Source organism: Corythoichthys intestinalis, chromosome 1 (genome assembly GCF_030265065.1).
Source record: "Corythoichthys intestinalis isolate RoL2023-P3 chromosome 1, ASM3026506v1, whole genome shotgun sequence".
NCBI classification, from domain to species: Eukaryota; Metazoa; Chordata; class Actinopteri; order Syngnathiformes; family Syngnathidae; genus Corythoichthys; species Corythoichthys intestinalis.
In genome coordinates this window covers 43,924,475-43,948,130 of record NC_080395.1, presented here as the reverse complement: position 1 = coordinate 43,948,130, position 23,656 = coordinate 43,924,475, and the positions used below count along the sequence as shown (strand labels likewise).

The 23,656-nt window shown below is 40.1% G+C and overlaps 1 protein-coding gene across 2 annotated transcripts in view; it reads left to right on the top strand.

Annotated features, from left to right (window-relative positions):
* The window catches only part of sltm (SAFB-like, transcription modulator), a 38,204-nt gene extending 17,479 nt beyond the window's left edge, over nt 1-20,725 (top strand). Inside the window, exons 14-20 of one of the 2 annotated variants that reach the window (XM_057829277.1) lie at nt 99-258; nt 6,503-6,621; nt 8,721-8,897; nt 9,613-9,909; nt 10,002-10,140; nt 11,470-11,639; nt 19,777-20,725. In XM_057829277.1, the coding sequence (XP_057685260.1) occupies nt 99-258; nt 6,503-6,621; nt 8,721-8,897; nt 9,613-9,909; nt 10,002-10,140; nt 11,470-11,639; nt 19,777-19,882 (1,168 nt within the window). In that variant the 3' untranslated portion in view covers nt 19,883-20,725. The remainder of the gene's footprint in view (nt 1-98; nt 259-6,502; nt 6,622-8,720; nt 8,898-9,612; nt 9,910-10,001; nt 10,141-11,469; nt 11,640-19,776) is intronic. The other variant, XM_057829264.1, reaches the window with a different exon arrangement.
* Nucleotides 20,726-23,656: the final 2,931 nt, after the last annotated feature.

Here is a 23,656-nt window from a genome sequence, read left to right as displayed (position 1 = left end):
TTGACTAATCACCAAAAAAGTTAATTAGTTTGTGGCAGCCCTAGTGAATAGCCTACTATATCAAAAAGCATTTTCTAACAATAACATAAATCCCTTAGACAACGCGAAATGATAGAACAGGCACGCCGCGCGCGGGAGTGCGAAGAGCGTGAGAACCTCTTTCGTGAACGCCAGAGACTGGAGATGGAAAGACAGAAGCTGGAGAGGGAGCGCTTTGAGAGAGAGAAGCTTGAAAGGGAGAGAATCAGAATTGAACAAGTATGTACACAAGCTCAAATTTCCGTAGAAACAAATGTTTAATAAAGAATTGTTAAAAGTAGGTTGGCCGATTTCAGATTTTCAGAGGCTGATACCAATTTAAAAAACGAGACGATTGTCGATGTCTAAAGCCGAATTGGTAAGCCGTTATTTTGGGCCAATATTTTTTTACCCTCTCAAATAGTGTGCTGCCATTTTGACGCTCTTATACATTCGAGTTCACTATCGCCTCGCGTGCACGCGTATGCACTCATGTGCTGTTAAAGTTCGGATTCCTACTTACCAACTGCGCAAAATGCATCTTCGTTCCAGGTCCGGTGTTCAGTCAAAATTTGCTCCCTTATAAAATTTGGTCCCAAAGCTTTTGTGGCGCTGAAAAAGCCCTCATTTACATTCAGTTGGACTCTCAATGTTATCCAAAGGTGCGAACTAAACTAGATACATCATAAACATACATGTGCAAGACGAAAATGGCGTAAATTAATACTTAACGACACGGCAAAGTCGTTAACAGTGAGAGCACGGGGTGTAGTTGCTGTGTGCAGCTAACATGGTAGGATCTGTCTGAGAACTTTTGTACATGTCTTTCCATGATCAAACTTAAGTAAATATTCCCTTCTTTAAAGAAAGTTTGTAGTGTTTACTTTTGAATCGCCGCATTCGCGGCCATTTTTAACGTTACGTGCATGCGCAAAACCACAAGGTAGCAATTTTTAAAGGGTTGCAAAATTTGTCAGAATACCGGCAAAAAATAGCGCAGGAGCCAATCGTTCCCATTATATCCTATTGTTCGACGTATACCGGCCACGTCAGCGCTCCGGATTGACTGCGGACCATCTCCGGCGTGCTGGTGTTGTTGACGTGTGGGTGCACCCGTCAGGGGTGACATTTCACTCGGGGCGGCTATATTTCGGCACAACACCGGATATTTACAACAAAGTCCGCCAAAACATTGGTACCGACTTGGCTGCTACAACCAACCTCGCTTTGACAACGGACAGCTGAATGGACATTATGAACGTTGAGTGGCAAATTAAGAGCGCTGTGCTTCAAACTCGTCCTGTTTATGAATGTCGATTGTCATATGCTGGTGTTGTGCGGTAATGAACAGACGTGACTTCTGTGGCATTTGCTAACTTTTTTAGTGCGTGCACACACTAGATATCATGAAATAGCAAACTAGGTGTTGTACGTCCCATGCCATTAGCTACGTGAGCCCAGAATGATTATGGGAAACGTAGTTGATGAATTATAAACTGCCATGACTGAATGGACGTTAAGAAGGCCAAATCAATCCATACCAGTGACTATAGATAATGTTGCAAATATTGTTAATTCAGCACGTGACACATTCGGACCACAAATAGGATGTCATTCTCATGTACTAAACCTAGCTGCTAAGAGAGCTGTAGCAATCAACAGTGTACCCCGCCTCACTTTACAGTTAAGATTGTTCTCAGCACTTTTATACAAAATTTCTTCAGATCAGTAAGAAGTAAGCACATAAACATTAAGCACTAAAATGCATCTTTATATGATGGCATTGCTATTTTTGCCTGTTAGCAAAAAAAAAAAAAATATATATATATATATATAATAACACTTGTGTTTTTTGTTTTAGAGTACTAAATGTATTGAATCGGATGGAAAATCGTGTCCCCGGTATCGAAAATCGTACCGAACCGCGACTTAACTGTATCGTTGCATCCTTACAGAACACCATTGCAAAAGCTATGAGGGGGAAAAGTTTTCATTTGCCTAAATGCTTAAGTTATTAAGTGCAATTTTATTTATTTTTCTTGAAAAAAACCTTCTGTGTTTCAGTGGGGTATTAATATTGTTGTTTTTTACTTTAGAGGCATGGTCAATTGTTTTTAGTTGTGATTTCTTAAAAAGTATTTTTGAATTTAAGAGTAAATATTTATCGCGTTTAATTGGGTGTACTTGATGTATTAATATATACTGTATTCTGTTATTGTAAATTGGTTTAAAAAAAAAAAAAATTGGGGGGCGCAATAATATCGCATATCGCAATAATTCATGAGCTAAATTATCGGACACTAAAATTTGTTATTGCGACAGGCCTAGCTGCAATCAAACAGTGTATCATCAATTCCTGAATGCATTTATATTAGTTTAGTCAGAAATACCATACAATGAGCAAGAACTACTTTTTTTTGTGGCATGAAGGATCTGTACCCAACTCACTGCCCGCTAAACAAAGTTCCAAAGGAAGCCTCCTAACTTCCTAGCAAACAAGTCGGGATACTTGGGGCCACTCTGAGCGTATTCAGAAATGTCTCATATTTTTGTAGATTGAGTCATTCATTGGAGCAGCGCAACGGGTGTGCGGAGTTGTTTATACAAGCTGGCAGTGATTTCACATGCCGCAAGACAAACTAGTTCTGAGCAGCCTGCAGGCTAGTTCAAAATACAGACAAGACAGAGGCTAGTAATTATATTGCTGTTCCATGTAATTCATATGCCCTCTTAAGACTAACGTCTGGCGATGGGTCTCCTTGACATTAATCTACATTTGCTCATCTTCCTGACGATAAACATCAGAGGTGTTTCTCGCCAATAAAACTCCCATAACAAATTCTGCAACGAAGTAATGATGGGCTCTGAAGCTTTTAAAGCAGCGGTCTCAAACCGACTCCACAAAGGGCCGCAGTGGGTCCTGGTTTTTGTTCCAACAGATCCAGCACAAACAGTTCAACCAATGAGGTTTCTACTAACATAAGCAGCACCTGATTGCAATCAACTGATTACACTTGTAAGAAACCAGATTGGTGAAAAGATATTTGTCTCGTTTGGTTGGAATGAAATCCAGTACCCCCTGCGGCCCTTTGAGGACCGGTTTGAGACCACTGTTTTAAAGCCTTTTAAACTTTGTTGTGAGTATGTATTCCTAGTATTTATAAGTTATTTGTCCAGGTTATCGAAATTCAACACCTTAGAAGACTCCCTAATGTCCTTAAACCTTCGAGGCAATGCATATGGACCTGTCGAACCAATCTGGATAATCGTGCCAATTTAACGCTCCCAATGAATGCCTGTTAATCGTTGAATATTTTCGCATATGACAACAATATTATTTTTTTTCCGTGTAAATTCACGTGGAGTTCAATCTGTAAAAGACGCAGGTTTCGGTCCGAAATAGCATGAAGTTGTAGTCAGGGCGGAAATACGTCACAATTCGGTGAAAAACTTTCTATCCATTTTTTTGTTTTAAAGCACATTAATTATTAAGACGATTGAACTACTCATTATACACTAGTAAATATACATGAAACATTTATTACATTTTTTAAAGTATACGCGTACGCAGCCAAGTATGGCTTTAATGTGATTTCAAAAGTGTCAAAGTCATATTATTTATTGAGCATACATTTGAAGATACACACCATACATTTAAATTGATCCTGTTCCGTAGAAGAACGTTTGAGTAATTGAAATGCCCTAAAACGTATTGGCAACAACGGAACTAGTATTGCCAGTTAAGTCAACTAGGTTGTCTGTCGGGGTTTTTATGTCTAGCAGGTGTCAATATCCAGTAACGCAGTATCAATATACAGTGATCCTTCGTTACTTAGCGCTTTGAACTTGGCACCCTCAGTCCATTGTGGATTTTTTTTTTTTTTTTTTTTTTTTTTTTTTTTTCAATTTAAAAAAAACATACAGATGAGCTGTCCCAATCCAATCACGTAGTCTCTCTCCATCCTGCTGCTTTTCATAGTCAGGCAGTGCACTGGAGTTGCTTATTAAAGTTAACGATGATTGACAGATGCTAAGGTTTGATCTTGCCAGAGATGCTTGGAAGCCGAAACTTCAAAGCGCCGCATACGTCAAGTCATCGTTTAACTTGGTAAACAGTTGCTGTGGCAACTCATTGTGTGTAATTGAGCAGCGTGAGTGAATTTGAGGTGACTTGCTCAATGAAACTTAAAAATAATTTAAAAATAATCCGGTAGGCCTCCCTGCTAAAGCTGCTGCCTCCACGACCCGACCCCAGACTAAACGTTAGATGATGGATGGGACAGTAACATGTTTAAAACTTATCATAGTTATTACATTTGAAGTGCTTAAAAACCATTTATTAAAATAAATATACGCATACACATGAAATTTTTATTTAAATTATATTTTTGGGGAAAAAGTGAAAAAACAGTGTCTTATATACAGTTGTGGTCAAAAGTTTACATACACTTGTGAAGAACATAATGTCATGGCTCTCCAGTTTCCAGTTATTTCTACAACTCAGATTTTTCTCTGATAGAGTGATTGGAACGGATACTTCTTTGTCACAAAAAACATTCATGAAGTTTGGTTCTTTTATGACTTTATTATGGGTGAACAGAAAAAAGTGATCAAATCTGCTGGGTCAAAAATATACATACAGCAGTGCTAATATTTGGTAACATGTCCCTTGGCCATTTTCACTTCAATTAGGCGCTTTTGGTAGCCATCCACAAGCTTCTGGCAAGCTTCTGGTTGAATCTTTGACCACTCTTCTTGACAGAATTGGTGCAGTTCAGTTAAATTTGATGGCTTTCTGACATGGACTTGTTTCTTCAGCATTGTCCACAAGTTCTCTATGGGGTTTAAGTCAGGACTTTGGGAAGGCCATTCAAAAACCTTAATTCTAGCCTGATTTAGCCATTCCATTACCACTTTTGATGTGTGTTTGGGGTCATCGTCCTGTTGGAACACCCAACTGCGCCCAAGACCCAATCTTCGGGCTGATGACGTTAGATTATCTTGAAGAATTTGAAGGTAATTCTCCTTCATTATCCCATTTACTCTCTGTAAAGCACAATTTCCATTGGTAGCTAAACAGCCCCACAGCATAATACTACCACCACCGTGTTTGACGGTAGGCATGGTGTACTTGGGGTTAAAGGCCTCACCTTTTCTCCTCCAAACATATTGCTGGGCATTGTGGCCAAACAGCTCGATCTTTGTTTTGTCTGACCACAGAACTTTCCTCCAGAATGTCTTATCTTTGTCCATTTGATCAGCAGCAAACTTCAGTCGAGCCTTAAGGTGCCGCTTTTGGAGCAAGGGCTTCCTTCTTGCACGGCAGCCTCTCAGTCCATGGAGATGCAAAACACGCTTGACTGTGGACACTGACACCGGTGTTCCAGCAGCTTCTAATTCTTGGCAGATCTGCTTTTTGGTGATTCTCGGTTGAATCTTCACCCTCCTGACCAATTTTCTCTCAGCAGCAGGTGATAGCTTGCGTTTTCTTCCTGATCGTGGCAGTGACAAAACAGTGCCATGCACTTTATACTTACAAACAATTGTTTGCACTGTTGCTCTTGGGACCTGCAGCTGCTTTGAAATGGCTCCAAGTGACTTTCCTGACTTGTTCAAGTCAATGATTTGCTTTTTCAGATCCATGCTGAGCTCCTTTGACTTTCCCATTGTAGCGTTTGTGGGCGTTTGCATCCAATGAGCCCTATTTAAATGGCCTCAGAGAAGTCAAAATTGCTAATTCGTGTTGCTGTATGTATATTTTTGACCCAGCAGATTTGATCACTTTTTCTGTTAACCCATAATAAAGTCATAAAAGAACCAAACTTCATGAATGTTTTTTTGTGACAAAAAAGTATCTGTTCCAATCACTCTATCGGAGAAAAATCAGAGTTGTAGTAATAACTGGAAACTCAAGAGAGCCATGACATTATGTTCTTCACAAGTGTATGTAAACTTTTGACCACAACTGTATATATCTCGTTCCAATGCTAAATAATACATTGAACACAAAATAAAAACCGGGGGGATGGCGCTACTTCATGGTTTTTTATTTATTGCGCCGGATTCTGGTCCCAATGAACTGTGGAAAAACTGTAGTTTTGCAAGGTGTCGCAAGGGGCCATGACTCCTCATCAACCGATTACTACTGGGAAATTAATGACTGACTACTTGAACAAGGAACACAACAAGAAAACTTTGAATTGGAGCTGTCAGCTTGCTTGTAGGGAAGTCCATGCACATTCTGCCTTTTTTCTCTCGTCCAGCTTTTATGCGTGAGTATTACTGGCCAATAGGTGGTGCAAAATCACAAGTAACTATGACCATTGCCCAAACAGGGAAGGGGACAGTTTTCCTATTACATCAGTCTTTCTTTTGTAAATTAGCCGATGGCTGATCTTGAAAAAAAAAAAAAAGTATATTTCGGCCGAGCTTTAATAAAAATAGTCCTTTTTGAACAGTTTTTGAGATGAACCTTTTGATTCAGGAGCGGCGGAAAGAAGCAGAACACATAGCACGCCAGCAGGAGATCAGACGACAGCAGGAACATCTCCGCTGTGAGCAAGAGAAGAGAAACCTCAAAAGAGGCCGTGATGTGGAACAAGGGTGTGTACTCGCTACTAATCAGACATTGCCTTTCAGTAGAACACAGAAACATGTTACTTTTCGATGGCATGTTTCTTAAAATGTTTAAACTTCTCAAATCCATCTTTCTAATAATGACTGCTTGTCATTTTGCTATTTGTAATTGCTATTAGAAATTTTTCCTGCAATATTTGTTAAGGATTTGGCCAGGTTTTTGGGCTGTGGAACAAATTAATCGAATTATAATGTATTCTTATGAAAAAATCCCGCTTGACATGTCACCATTTTGTCTTAAAAACCAGGTCATGGAACTAATTACCGTAATTTCCCGAATATAAGGCGCACCCGTGTATAATGCGCACCCCAAATTTACTTGTAAAATTTGGGGAAAATTATTGTACCAGTTTATAACGCGCACCCTAATTTTAGCACCAATAAATAGAAGAATACAAGAAAACAGAGCTCGTGTACAGATACAGAGATGTCATTTTACTGACTGGTGAAACACAGCACAAGCATAGCACATTGGTAGTTCAAAACATTACCGTAAACTGACAATATTTACGGTAATAATATGACTTGACAACTTCTCCAACTTACCAGAATCTAGGAGAAAACAAAACGGATGTGACTTTTCTTTTAAAGGCTGCTGTATAACTTGCTCATTTCCTCATGATGAATAAATGTTTCTTCCATGGATTGATACGGTAAAACTACTGAACTATTGTTATTTGGGTTTGAGTTTCCCGAGGGACCGATATAGTTGACGGACACAGGAAGTGTGTGTCCTTACATTTGTTATGCTCCGAATTGTGGAGCTGCAATAAACGTCGACTCAAATGAGTTCAAGAAACTAAATTCTGTGCTTTATGAAGAGTGAAAAAAGCAGAATTTAACACAGACGAAATAATTCGGCCGATTAGTGTGAAGCATTACCGAAACAAAATGGTGACGTCACGTACCGTAATGGTCGGCAACGGGTCGCCGCATACGTTTCTTCAACACAACGTGGCCGTCTCGATGAAAAAAAATCGGTTTATATATATGTGTAATACATATATATTTCTGTCTCCATCCATGTACCCGTTTATAATGCGCACCATGAGTTTACAAGTTGATTTTGGGGAAAAAAAGTGCGCGTTATATTCGGGAAATTACGGTAAATTCGTATGTAAAAGTACCACTGTATATTGTGTATATATACTCGATACATAATTTTGAAACTATGCTGATACCAAATCTCGGTCTGATACAGAAGAAAAGTATTTGTTCTTTTTAAAAAAAAGTTCCCAACAGCCTACAGCTAATTCAGCTTTTTCTGGGAGTGTTGCGCAAAATTAAACATTTACATTTATGTTTCTTTTGGCAATTCCATTGTGTTTCTGGATTATTTTGTTACTTATTTATAATATATATATATATATATATATATATATATATATATATATATATATTTTTTTTTTTTTTAACTTTAGAAAAAAAAAAAAAAAAAAAAAACTGATAATTTTCACCCAATTCCAGCCCTCTGAAAAATAGTCCGTTCTGCTGGATTTCCTATCCCGTGGTCGAAACAGGGACTTCCGTATTACATAGTGTTATACATTACACTGTAATATACTTAGATTAAGCAATTTAAAGGTCTGTACCTTCTCTAAAACAAAGGAGAGCCATTAATATAGTCCAAAATTAAGTGTGCAAATCCCGGATCCCAAAAGTGGACGGGGCACCCAGACGTTTGAAGACCATGAATGAAAAATGTAGTTAGGAGGCTCAAAATTTGAATTTTTCCATTTGACATAATTAGGCATTAATTAAAAAAACTGGCAAATTGAAGTGATGTCACTGGGAACGATCTGGGTATATATGTAAATTGACATGGAATGACCTGCAAATGTATGTACAGTGGATCATTTTAGGTTTGTGCTTTGAAAAGTAGCCCACAAGGCAAAAATTCAATCATGGGCTCACTTTTCCGAGTGGTCTTAAAATTGATCAAAGCTGTAAAAACCCTCAATACAAATCGAACGAAGGGTACGGTGTATGGGAAAAAACATCAATTTAAAATGGCATTACTACAACGAGCGTCACGTAAAACCACATCGTCTGGGTCTAAATTTCAGCCGGCGAGACAACACATACTGGAACGGCAACAAGAAGATCCAATCAGATGTGTCTGAACCTCGTCTCAACCAAGGCGGCAACTTCAACCAGCAGCAGAACCGCTTCTCCAACTTCAACAACCGCCAGAGGGGACGATTCCCGCAGGCCGCCGTCCAGCAGGCCAACACGTTTGATAGGTTTGCTTCAGTCCTTAATGCATGTTAACTCATTCACTGCCAGTGCTGACAATGGAGGTCTGCCTGCCTCTCCCATTGAAAATGCCTTAAATGGAAGTTAGCAGTTCCCTCGGATCCTTGAAAAGTCTTAAGTCATTGGATTTATTATTTTAAGAATAAGGTCTTAATTTTCATTAAAATGACTTGAATCTAGTTTTCAAAAATCTTACCAATGTTTACAAGTATGATTTTGCAGGTTTGGAAAAAAAAGTGATATAAAACTTTATATGTTTAAAAAACAATTTACCAATTTACTGTAGTTGCAAAATCGCGATATCAGGTTAGTGAAACTAACAAAACCATGACATAGGTGCCAAGTCCGCTCAACAGAAATTTCTCGCTGTATAATGTGAACATTTATTACTCCTTAACAGTGCCAGCTAGATATTTTAAACACTGTTTAAATAATCATGCGACTTGGTAGGATATTTAAAACGGACTCGACCACACATTAATTGACATCCAGTGTTTTTTTTTTTTTTTTTCTTTTTTCTTCTTCAGATTTTGGTTTGTTGTCGAGTTGGTCTTAAGATTTAATTTCAAACTATATTTTATAAAAGGTCTTGACAGTCACTTGCTTTGAGCTGTCGGAACGATGAGTTAAGCCATACAAAAAAGGAAGCAAATCAGTTGCCCAATGTTAAGTGTAGTTCAATTTTTTATTTTTTTTTTCTAGACGCAACCGGTTTGACGGTGAGCCGGAAGCAAAGAAAAGCAGGCCCTCTCCTCAGCGAGACGGCGCCAGCTTCGAGCGTTACCCCAAGAACTTTGAAGGGGTACGCCGGGCCGAACCTTCGCGCACCAACCTCCGCGACACAGATCGCAGAGATCGAGACGAGAGGCGACCCATTCAGATGCAAAATCGGCCGATGGGAGCCAGGATGTCTGGCGTAACCCAAATGCGCTCTCCCAGGGACGGAGGCAACGCCTGGAAGAACAATGGCGGCATGAACGCAAATAAGGATGAGTTACGGTAACGCTTTTTTCGCATTTGGTTGCACTTGCTCTTTCTGTATATATCTTATGTTTGACTTTTTTTTTTTTTTTTTTTTTTTTTTTTTTCAGAGGAGCCATCCGCATTCGTGCAGACCGATCGGGCCGAGACGGGCCGGGTCCCGTTCTTAGAGGGGGTTCTTCAACTAGCCGAGGAAGAGGCTCTTTTAATGATCGGGATGGAGGAAGAGCCATGGTGATGAATGACCAGGTGAGCTTACCAGCAAGGCCTGTTTTTGTGCATTTAGTCCATATTAGACGTGTGATAATACGCTGGGCCGATTGATTTAGCAACAATTCAATCAAATCGATAGAAACGCTAAACATTGATATCGTCCTCTATTACTGCATAAAATAATACAACATCCTACCAGTAATGTTAAGTGAAGATTTAAAGTAGTCATAACTCTGTATTCTTCAGTTTTCATAAGTACAAGTCATATCCCAATATATTTATGCTGGATGTAGTAATATACGAACGATATACATCAATATTTTCCTTGCAAGAGCTAATGTTCAGTCCAAGGCAAACCAAATAAGACATGTGACCAGAAATTTTTATTAAAACCCGGCCATTTCAGTGAAGAGTGGTAAAATTAAATGAATTAACACCTGATTCGTGAAAAAAGAATCCCAGTTGTTGAGGTATTAAAATGTAAACAAAATACTTTATAATAGCAATACCTTAACCCCGGACATGACAAGTTTGCGGTGTCTCTAAACCACTAAATACGCTGAATTTAGTTGCGATAGCCACTTCTGGGAGATGATTGGATGAAACTTTAGCCATCGAAATCAAATCATGAGTTTAAGCACACACTCTTTGATATTTTTGGCTCTTTGAAAATGGCTGAGACAAAACGCAACTTTAAAAAGGCAAACGTAAGTGCTCATTTCTTAGCAAAATCACATTACAATTAAAAATAATCAATAAAAGCATGAAATATCCCTGCCCAAAAAGTTGCACTTTGTTCTGGTGTTTGAGTAGAGTAAAAATCATCGAAGATTTTTTTTTTTTTTTTTTTTTTTTTTTTTTTTTTTTGTGCCCACCAGAAAAAAATGCAGGTCTGAAGGGGTTAATTGTTAAAGCACCTAAGGGGCACATTTGAACTATTCTTATATAAAAATTATTAATTCCATATCACATTTACAATGTTAATATATTTTTATAGTGATATATTACCCAGGGCTAATTCTAAGTATTCCTAACTCATTGATTTACTATTGTCAACTCTACCACAGTAGCGGCATGGGTTCAATCCCTGTTTGAAGCAAAATTTTACATATTAAATTGAAATTCAATTTACTAAAAATGTTGAGTTCAAACGATTTAACTCGATGTCGCATTTACTAAAAATGTTTAGCTCAAAGCATTAGTTTTTTTTAATTAAGTTTTCCATAATAGTGAATGATATAAATGCTCAAATATGATTGTTTATCCCTCTGCTCTTGGACGAATCTTCGTACAGAAGATTGGTGTACTGCTAGTACCACTTGTGAGCTGCTCTGTGTTAATGATCATTCCAATATGTCTGTTCAGGCTTTCAACTCTGGTCGCCGGGTAGTGGTGGAGCGTCACGGTAGAGAGCAGGGAATGAGAAAGGAGTGGCAAGGTGGCTCAAGTTCCCGAGGAGGAGGAAGTGGCGGAGGAGGCTACAACAACCGCAGGATGAGCGACAGTCGCGGAAGCTTGATGTCTCAGTCTTCAGGGTAAAACAGAATCATCTTTGGCAAATTATATTTTGTAAATAAACTAGGGCTGTCAAAATAATCGCGTTAAGGAGCGGTAATTTTTTAAATTAATCACGTTAAAATATTTGACGCAATTAACGCACATGCCCCGCTCAAACAGATTAAAATGACAGTACAGTGCAATGTCCGCTTGTTACTTGTGTTTTTTGGTGTTTTGTCGCCCTCTGCTGGCGCTTGGGTGCGACTGATTTTATGGACTTCAGCACCCATGAGCATTGTGTAATTATTGACATCAACAATGACGGGCTATTAGTTTATTTTTTGATTGAAAATTTTACAAATTTTATTAAAACGAAAACATGAAGAGGGGTTTTAATATATGGCATATTTTATAGATGGTTTGAATTGTGATTAATTACGATTAATTAATTTTTAAGCTGTAATTGACTTGATTAAAAATTTTAATCGTTTGACAGCCCTAAAATAAACCAGTCGGCTTATTTCAATTCGTTGTCACCTATTTGTCCCGGACCCTGGGGCCGGGTCCTTGACAAGAGACAAATCTGTAGAAATAATTGAATGATAAGTGGATGTTTGAAGCAAAGGTTTGTCACGAGCCAAGATTTGAGTTAAAAGCGCACTTCAGGAAAGTCACTTTGTGAGCGACGTGAAAGAGAATAGCAACAGTTGCCAATAGACATGTACCGAAAATCCGGCGGCCGCCAAATCAATGTTTTGACTACTTAAGCACAAGCCTAAAGTACTGTTTCCGTTCTTACTCGATTGGTTACCGTAGTCCCGCCTGAGAGACGTTACTGCCATCTATACGTTCCCAGGCCAGCCGAGAGATCTAATCTCTCAAGAGTGTCCTGGGTCTGCCTCGGGGTCTCCTCCCAGTCGGATATGCCTGAAACATGGCTACTTTCGACATGGGAGAGCAGCGGCTCAACTGAGTCCCTCCCGGATGACCGAGCTTCTCACCCCATCTCTAAGGCGGAGCCCAGCCACTCTGTAAACGAAACTAATTTCAGCCGCTTGTATCTGCGATCTTGTTTTTTGGGTCATTACCCAAAGTTCATGGCCATAGGTAAGGATTGGAAAGTAGACTGACAGGTAAATCAAGACCTTCGCCTTACGGCTCAGCTCCCTCTTCTGCCTGTCTATTTCACGCTCTGACCTACCCTCACTCTTGAACAAAATCCTGAAATACTTAAAGTGCTCCACTTTGGGCAGGCACTAACCTCTGACCTGGAATGCGCAATCCACCCTTTTCCATCTGAAAACCATGGCCTCAGACTTGGAAGTGCTGATCGTCATCATAGCAGTTTCAAAATCTGTTTGAACCGCCCCAGCGAGAGCTGGAGGTCGCTGTGCAATGGAGCCAAGACGACCACATCATCTGCAAAAAGCAGAGATGAGATCCTCCCACTACCGAACTCGACCCCGTCCACCACATGGCTGCGCCTAGAAATTATGTCCATTAAAGTCAGGAACAGAACCGGTGACAAAGGACAGCCACGGTGGAGTCCAACCCTCACCAGGAACAGGTCCAACTTATTTGTCGGCCACACGGACCAGACTCATGCTCTTGTGGTACAGGAGGGTTGGGGGTACTCCTGGAGTACCACCCACAGGGTGCCCCTGGGGACACGGTCATAAGTTTTTTCCAAATCCACAAAACAGATGTGAACTGAACTGGCAAACTGATTCTGTGGTCCCACGGCCAGGACGAAAACCACATTGTTCCTCCTTGATCTGAGGTTTAACTATCGACCAGACCCTCCTTTCCAGTACCCTGGTGTAAACTTTCCTAGGGAGGCTGAGGAGGATGATCCCCCTATAGTTGGAACTCACCCTCTGGTCACCTTACTTAAAGTCGGGGATCACCAACCTGGTTTGCCACTTCAAAGGCACTGCCCTTGATAACCACTCAATGTTGCACAGGTGCGTCAACCAAGACAGCCCTGCAACATGCAAAAGTCTTTAGATAACCAGGGCGGAGTCCATAAATCCCCGGAACTCCGCCGCTGCGGAGAGTAGTTTCACTACCTCGGTAACTTCTGGCCCATGATTGAGGCGTCCAACCACAGGCCCCTCGGGTCTGTTTCCTCCATGGAATGCGTGTTGGTGGAATTAAGGAGCCCCCACTGTAGACAGTGTGAGCGAGATGCCGTCATCCCCCCATGAGAGGCGCCTGAGGGTTTGTCAAAACCTTTTTGAAGCTGATCAATAGTCTTCCTCCATAGCCTTACTGAACTCCTTCCACGTCAGAGTTTTTGGCCTGCCGGTACTAAAAAGCTGTCTCGGGAGACCCAGAAGCCAACCATGCCCTGTAGGCCGCCTCCTTCAGCCTGAGGCCCCACTCGCCTCCGGTGTCCACCATCTCGGTCGGGGATTTCTGCCAAAACTGGTCCCAGCTACCTTGCGGCCACAGCTCTCAGTAGCCGCCTCGACAATTGCAGTGCGAAACAAGGGCCATTCGGACTCAATGTCCCCCGCTGCCCCCGAAACGCGGTTGAAGCTCTACCGGAAGTGCGAGTTGAAAATCGATCTTGACCGGTTCCTCCACCAGGCGTTCCCAACAGACCCTCACTATTCGTTTAGGCCTACCTACTGTTTAGTCTTTATTATTGTTGTTTTTTTAGATGTTAATAGTTAGCGCCGAGCGCTAAGCTAATTAGCTAATTTGTTAATGTGTGTTTCATATGCAGAACGTGTAAAGCCACGATTAAGTACAGCGGTAACACTACAAACATGCGAAATAGTACAGAATTCTGTGAAAACAAAGTATATTGGTTAGAAGAAGTCTTATTTCTAAAGACAGTTTCCAGAAAACGTGGAATTCGTTCCACCTGTGTAAATGTTATTGTATTGTAGAGAGAAATAAGTACTCCCTTTAAAATGGTTAATGTTTTTGCACTTTCTTGTAAAAAAATAAATAAATAAAATAAGCAGCTTAAGGGCAGCTTTTTGTTGTATTGGAATGTTTCTATCTTTCCTGTGGAATCATTAGGATATTTTAAATAAATAATGGGCATAAATTTGTTTGACTACTGTATTAAGTAGTAATGTACAATGCATCGATAGTCGTGACAACTGCGATTGTCAATACCACGATCATCGTTTAATAATCGGATCGTAGCACCCTGAATTGTAATCGAATCGAATCGTGGGGTGTCTAAGATGGCACACCCCTATTGCCATTTGCACCGATGGACATCCTTATGTTCGAACGTGGTGTTTGTTATGACCAAACTGTAGGTAGCACTGAAGTCCAATAACTGAACACCACTTTGGTTCAGATCAGGCAAGCCGTTTCTCCCAACTACTCCTTTCCAGGTCACAATGTTATTGCCCTCGTGGGCGTTGAAGTCCCCCAGTGGGACAATGGAGTCCCCTTTCGGTTCACCGAAACTTTCCAATACCCTTCCAAGGGACTCCAAAAGGGCGGGTAATCTGCGCTACCATTTGATGCATATGCACCGATAATAGTGAGAACCCGTTCCCTGACCCTAAGGTGCAGGGAAGCAACCCTTTCGTCCACCGGGGTGAATTCCAACACAGAGGCAGAGAGCCATGGGGCTTTCAAAAAACTCACCCGGAGCAACTTCAGAAATGGAGAGTGTCCAACCCAAAAAAAAAAAAAAAAGTCTTGCGTCTTTAATAATTAATCATGGCGGACTTAGTATGTGTACATAGACATAAAAATGGCATGAATTCTACTGTGACTCCAGTTTGTGTGCAGACAAGTGTAATATGATTAACCCCTTAATGCCGTATGTGGCGATTCGGCATCAAAGCGGTTCCGCTCAAAATGCAGCCAAAATACTGTCTATCTTTGTTCACTGCCGGTCGATTTATTGCAAACACATGCCTAGGAACCTATTTCAAGCATTAGTTTCAGTCGGGTCCGACCAGAAACGACACCACATCCTTTTCTCGGACCGCGATGTTCAAGTTGTGAGTCACGTCCAACCTCTCGTCACCTACTTGACAAATTCGTCCGATTCAAGGTAAGTAAGCTGAAATAAGAAATGTGTACCATCTTAATGTGTACTTGTGTCGCTAACACGAGGAGATAAGTTTCTATGATGATTTTGGTTTGTCGCTTTTATGCCACAGCCGGCATAAAAGGAAAAGCACCACCCCCCTCTCCCGCCACCCCACAAAGGGAAATACGCTGTTTGTCGGCGGTTTGCAACACTCGCACGCCTTTTGTGTATAAACTATTACTTTCGTTTTCATCTGTAAACATTACAAAAGTAATGTGTTGCATAAAAAAGAGGATTTGTAGTGATTATTTTTCTGTAGAACAAAAAAATGAACGCATCCTTTGTATGCAACGGTGCACACGTGTGCCTCCATGTCGTTCCGCTTTTAGACACGTTTTATTTAGACATTGCCACACTTATCTGTAGACATAATAAACAACGTGTTGCATAAACAATGTAATTGCTATTGATTTATTTCTCTAATGAAAAATGAACACAGCATGTGCTGATAACTATCAAACAGAAGTATATGTATGTTGATGGTTTTCAACACATTTTATTTTGAAATTTTAACCGTAATTTCTATTCCTTATTTTTCTGCAGAAATATACATGGACGCAGCGGCTTTTTACGCTAAGCAAGTACATTGGACCAAAACTCCTCCTGTGGAGAGTGATGAGCGTGCGCTCGGTGAAAGTGAGGGCAGATACTGATGGGCCGCCTACTACACTTCCAAACGCCAGTGCTGCACCTGCAAGAGCTACAGTGGGGAGAACAATTATTTGATACACTGCCAATTTTGCTGGTTTTCCCACTTGCAAAGCATGTAGAGGTCTGTAATTTGTATCATAAGTTCTCTTCAACTTTGAGGGATGGAATCTAATACAAAAAACAGAAAGTCACGTATAATTTTTAAATAATAAATTTGCATGTAATTGCATGAAATAAGTATTTGATACATCACAAAAATCGAACTTAATATTTGGTACAGAAACCTTTGTTTGCTATTACAGTTACCAAACGTTTCCTGTAGTCCTTGACAAGGTTTGCACACACTGCAGCGGGGATTTTGGCCCACTCCTCCATGCAGATCTTCTCCGGAGCCTTCAGGTTTCGGGGCTGCTGCCGGGCAACACAGACTTTCAGCTCCCTCCATAGATTTTCTATCGGGTTCAGATCTGGTGACTGGCTAGGCCACTCCAGGACCTTAAGATGCTTCTTACGGAGCCACTCTTTAGTTGCCTTGGCTGTGTGCTTTGGGTCGTTGTCATGCTGGAAGACCCAGCCACGACCCATCTTCAGGGCTCTCACTGAAGGAAGGAGGTTGTCAGCCAAGATCTGGCGATACATAGCCCCATCCATCCTCCCCTCAATACGGTGCAGTCGTCCTGTACCCTTGGCAGAGAAGCAGCCCCAAAAAATGTTTCCTCCTCCATGTTTCACGGTTGGGATGGTGTTCTTGGGGTTGTACTCATCCTTCTTTTTCCTCCAAACACGACGAGCAGAGTTTAGACCAAAAAGTTCAATTTTGGTCTCATCCGACCACATGACCTTCTCCCATTGCTCCTCTGGATCATCCAGATGGTCAGTGGCAAACTTCAGATGCGTCATGCACTGGACCTTGCGTGCGCTGTAGGATTTTAATCCATGACGGCGTAATGTGTTTCCGATGGTTTTCTTCGAGACTGTGGTTCCAGCTCTCTTCAGGTCATTGACCAGGTCCTGCCGTGTAGTTCTGGGCTGATCCCTCACTTTCCTCATGATCGGTGATGCCCCACGAGGTGAGATCTTGCATGGAGCCCCAGAACAAGGCAGATAGACCGTCAATTTGAACTTCTTCCATTTTCTAATAATCGCTCCAACAGTTGTTACCTTCTCACCAAGCTGCTTGCTTATTTTCCTGTAGCCCATCCCAGCCATGTCCTTCCACAGCTCTTTGGTCTTGGCCATTGTGGAGAGGTTGGAGTTTGTTTGTTTGAGCATGTGTCTTTTATACAGGTAACAAGTTCAAACAGGTGTAGTTACTTCCGGAAATGAGTGGAGAACAGGAGGGGTTCTTGAAAAAGAACTAAGAGCAGAAATATTTACTAGTTGGTAATGTATCAAATATTTATTTCATGCAGTTAAATACATATTCATTATTTAAAAATTATACAATGTGATTTTCTGGATTTTTGTATTAGATTCCGTCCCTCACAGTTGAAGAGAATTTATGATACAAATTACAGACCTCTACATGGCTTGCAAGTGGGAAAACCAGACAAATCGGCAGTGTATCAAATACTTGTTCTCCCCACTGTACTACATCGAAAAGAAACAGGATACCTTGGAGAACTGTAAAACAGCAGAACTCTGCAAAACTTGTTCATGTTTGGCTAGGTGCTCTTCCTGATGCTGAGTCACCAAGATTGCCCATTCAATATTTCAGAGACTTCTTTGATGCTGAACTTTTGGACAAAATTGTAGAACTGAGCAATTTGTACTGCACACAGGAGAACCCAAATCGTGCCCCCAAATTCGCTGGTCAGAACTGGAACAGTTTCTTGTGTCTTGTGTCGCAAAGCACAAAAATGTTGTATGATGTATTGCTTTAGGCGCAATCTGACCTTGAAAGGAACCATTTGCTCATCTATACACAACATTTGGTCCCGAGGGAGCGCTTCAAATTTGGGGAGAAGTGTGTCGATTAGTAATCTAATTTTGTAAAGCTTTGTTGGGTGCCATGTTGTCACATAAATGAAGTGTTTTATTTCTTCCCATCTGTCTCGGGTCATGACATCTGCTACTATCGGAATTCGAGTTATACTGGACCAGTACGTCCTTGATCGAGGTAAATCAATGATGCTCATGAACAGTACACAGCCAAGAAACCACGATTTGGGTTCTCCTGTGTGCAGTACATATTGCTCAGTTCTACAATTTTGTCCAAAAGTTCGGCATCGGGCAATCTTAGTGAATCAGCATCAGGAAGAGCACCTAGCCAAACATGAACTTTTCCAGAGTTCTGCTGTTATAAAGCTCTCCAACGTATCCTGTTTCTTTTCGATGTAGTAGCTCTTGCAGGTGCAGCACTGGTGGTTGGAGGTGGATGAGGTGGCCCATGAGCATCTGCCCTTTCACTGAGAGCACTCTCATCACTTTCCACAGGAGGAGTTTTGGTCCGATGTGCTTGCATAGCATAAAAAGCCGCTGCATCCATTTGTATTTCTGCAGAAAAATAAACAAATTACGGTTATAATTTCAAAATGTGTTGAAAACCATCAAATACATATACTTCTGTTTGATAGTTATCAGCACATGCTGTGTTCATTTTTCATTAGAGAAATAAATCAATAGCAATTACATTGTTTATACAACATGTTATGTTTGTTTACAGATGATAAGTATGGCAATATCTAAAACGTGTCTAAAAGCGGAACGACATGGAGGCACACGTGTGCACCGTTGCATACAAAGGATGCGTTCATTTTTTTCTACAGAAAAATAATCGCTACAAATCCCCTTTTTTATGCAACACATTACTTTTGTAATGTTTACAGATGATAATGAGAGTGATAGTTTATACATAAAAGGCGTGGGAGTGTTGCAAACCGCCGACAAACGGCGCGTTTACGTTTGCAGGAGGCGGGGGTGCTTTGATGCTGGCTGTGGAATGAAAGCGACAAGCCAAAATCATCTAAGCGCTTTAAAAATACTCATCATAAAAACTTTTATCTCCTCATGTAGCGACACAAGTACACAATAAGACGGTACATATTTTTTTATTTCAGCTTACTTACCTTGAATCGGATGAATTTGTCAAGTAGGTGACGAGAGCTTAGACGTGACTCACAACTTGAACATCGCGATCCGGAAAAGGATGTGGTGTCATTTCTGGTCGGACCCGACTGAAACCAATGCTTGAAATAGGTTCCTAGGCATGTGTTTGCAATAAATCGACCGGCAGTGAACAAAGACAGATGGTATTTTGGCCGCATTTTGAGCGGAAACTTTGATGCCGAATCACCACATACGGCATTAAGGGGTTAAAGTTGATCACTGTTTGCTAATTTAAATTAAAAAAAAAAAAAAAAAAACATTTGAAACTGCTTGAATTACATCAAGTAAAAATGTATGAACAGGGAATATTTTTGACCTTGCCTTTTTTTGTTGTTCTTCTTTAGTCACTCATCTGGTATGAGTCGCATCGTCCAAATCACCAACAGTTCCGTTCCCAGCGGCGGCAACACTGGCGGCTTCAAGCCTTTCAAAGGAACGCGGCAGTTCTAACAACAGCCAATGAAAAATAAGGACACTCTGAAGGGTTTTATTTTTTAGAAGTCTTAGATTAACGCTGGGGTTGACAATTTGTTTTATTTTGTACAAAAGTATTCTCCATCGGGTTTTCCTGACATTTCCGCTTTGTGCACAAGTTGAATTGTATTTAGGTTATTGTAAGTCTTTGTAACATGTTAATATTTTCACTAGTGATTGTTGCTTTTCATGTTTAACTGCCATCGACGTCGATGGACATCCAATTCATTTTGACTGTGTGGGCCGACAACCAGCCCCTTCCACTCAAAATGGATGTCTATCGCCGTCAATGGCAGCCAGAGAGATAATGAAGGCAATTCATGTTCTCTGTTCCCTCTCCACATTTACGAACTAGTGTGCTGTTTTGTAAAATTCTGGAATGTGAATGCTTTGGAATTGTTACATGCCTTTGGAATGGTTACATGCCCTAAGTTAGCATAGCTTTTCATATCTGTCATATTCCAATGGATAAATAAAGCATCCAAACATGCTACGTAAATGCTCCTTTAATGTTTGTTGCTTAAAAATAAGAACACAAAACGATGATTGGTCTTTTATTGACAATTCTAATCAGGTTCAATATCCCTCGTCTATAAGGCATTTAGTTAAATATACATACCGGTACACATCACCATATACATAATGTGGCTGCAATGTGAAAGGCTACATACATTATTTGGTCATTTATGTAAATGGATGAAATTAGCACAAATGAGTCCTGTTGTCGACAAGCGTGTGCTGCCAAATATCTGAAGGGATTGGACAGAAGAAATGAAAGGAACGGGGGTTTTAACAAACATTTCTGGTAACATTTGAATGCAACCAGGAAATGCTTTTAAACTAACCCGAATGAACGTCGCAATCAGCAGGAGTCTACAGCCACAAATGGTAAAACAGCCCTTTTTCGACGTTAATAAATTAGAAGTTATGCTGGCTTAAGATTGCTACCAAGTTCGGATAACTTTTGGCCATCAGTCAGTTTTTTTTTTTTTTATTTACCCAAGAAGACAACAGTGTCCTTTGCACGCCGTACAAAATGAGGTATGTTTCTTTGCTGTTAGTGCATATCAAAAACCAAATGACAACCACAACTATTAAGTTGCAACGTGTCCAAATACTTTTTTTTTTTACAGCATTGACCTCACTTTTTTTTTAACACAAGGCAAATGAGAAACCACGTTGACACACAATATCCTTGCCATCAACTAATTTTACGATGAAATTCCGAGGATAATCGGATGCAAAAAAAAGTCACTTTTCCAAAACAACTCGCGTCATTTCATCTTCAAAATGTGTCGCCAGCCTAATAAACCAAGAGCTCCCTCAAATTGACCATAAGCTGATGAAACATTTAGAAAAAATCTACACCCCCTTTAAAATATATTTCCCGTTTTTTTGACTGATTTTGATTTATTTATTTTTAATCTATAAAGTGTCATTTCAGACGGATGTTGATTTTTTGTTTTTAAACATGACTGGAAAGTTTAAACCCTGTTGAAAGGAGGCTTGTATTCATTTACGGTGAACCCCAGCAATGTCACCTGCCAAAGCTGACACAAGAAGCTCCTCATGTTACTTCAACTAAGTTCTCTTTTTTAATGGGCCTTCGATGATTAGCTCATTGATGCCGATAGACGTCCAATCCATTATGACTGGAAGTGGTTGGCAGCGATCATCAAAATGGATTGACTATAAGGCTGGGCGATTTTACGATTGAAGATAGGAATTTTTAATTTTAGATCGATTTCTGTAATGAGCCTTGTCATATTTAAATCGACCGTATGCCTATAAAGATATATCTAGTTTGGCAGATTTTGAACACTTCCTCAGGAGTCTAATGATGCTTTTCAGGTTATCACACTCCAGGTGGGGTAAACTGTAAAGCATAGCAAAGAAAATTACACATATTGTTAACGCACAAAATACATTTCAATTTTCAAATGCCTGCTATCTTAATGTTAATTTACAGTATTAATCACCATTGTATAAAAACTATTAAATTTAACCTGGGGTGTCAAACTCATCTTTTGACGTACGGGCCACATTGGAGTTTTGGTTTCCTTCTGCCAATCGTCAATTCTTTTGAAAATCGATATTTATCCAGTTTTCTTTCACCAATCTGGCCTCTTACGAGTCAGTTGATTGCAATTGGGACCTACTGCGGCCCTTCGGGACCAGTTTGCCCATCCCTGGTTGAGATGCATTTTTACCTAAAATTTGCCCGACTTTTTTGTTGTTGTTGTTGCAAATTTATATATTTTACATTTTTTAAAAGAAACAAAATGGGGAAAACAATTGTTTGGATTTATTATTTTTTTAATATCATTTTCAGTTTTCATTAATTGCTTTTATAGCTTGACATTTTTAATTTAAAGGGAACCTCGGACTAAAAGACTTGTTCGCTCTCATAAGCTATAAATGTTCTTTTGCTAAAATGTTATTAGAAACACAAAATATTGCCATTGGTTTAAAAATCTATAATATTTAGTACGTTTTGACCTACCGAGGGCGCCATGTTTTATGCACGCAATGGACGCGCGGCGTGATGACGTAGACTGTCACTGTCACTCGACGAATACAACCGGGTTACTGCAATTCGTTCTACGTGGCGAGACGTCCAACACATGCGCTTATTGGTTAAAAGCGGCGAGAACTTACAATTTGTGTTTTTATTGAGTGTTTTATAACCTTTTCATTGCCTCAGAATACTTTTTTTCATGTTTCCCTCTCATACTTTAAAGCATTTTGTTTTCTTGTGGTAGTTTCGAAGCCGATTCTTGACCACATTAGTCACGTAGCATATTTAAACCACCCTTATTTTATATTATTATCAAATATTTTCTTAAGGCATCTTTAGTATCTTCTGTCTGTATGCATCTAAACAAAACAAGCTAAAAGCGCACGGTAGTATTTTGGGTGTCAAATTCGCTTCGACGGTGTCGCACATTTTGGCAGAACACCATTGTTTCACCACTCTCGTCTCGTCCCATCTTTCCTGTTCATTTTGCTTTTGCTGCTCGTTTTGTGAAATATCGATAGTGCTGTCATGCTCATTCATGTGTCTCTTGGGTTCAAATTGAAACGGTTGAACAAATGACATGTTAAGTCTTACCCTGGAAACCCAGTAGCGTAATTATGTGACGTCACCGTCCAGCGACGTCGATAACAACGGCGACCTAGTAGTTAAACTAATTTAACAAATTGTATAAAAACGAAAACATCAAGAGGGGTTTCAATATCAAATTATTTTGACTCATAGAGAACTACAAGTCTTTCTATCCGTGGATCAAGTTAAAAACAAATGGGGAAAACCACATTTTTGGGAGGGGGGGAATATATATATATATATATAAAAGTATATTAGTGTTTTTTTTTTCATTTATTGAACATTTTAAAAAGGAAAGAACAGTTCTGGCCTCTGTAGTCTTCAAGCTTTCATTGAGGACTTCTCTAATTTTATTTTAGTGAAACAAAGCCAGCGCAATTTATTTTGCGGGCCACATAAAATGATGCAGCACACCAGCTCTTACCCCGTAGCGTTAATCAAAAAACAAACAAAAAAACTCGTTATGTATATGGCGGAAAACAGACAAGACTGCAAAAGCAGTTTCTGCTTTTGTACTCCTCTTTAAAAGAAACTGCTGTATTTTAAGCCAAAAGAACTGTTGTGTTTGATAGAACAATATGTCTATATGCCGCCATAGCAGATTCATGGTGCATTAAGCCCCCCCAAAATTTTTGATTTGTCCG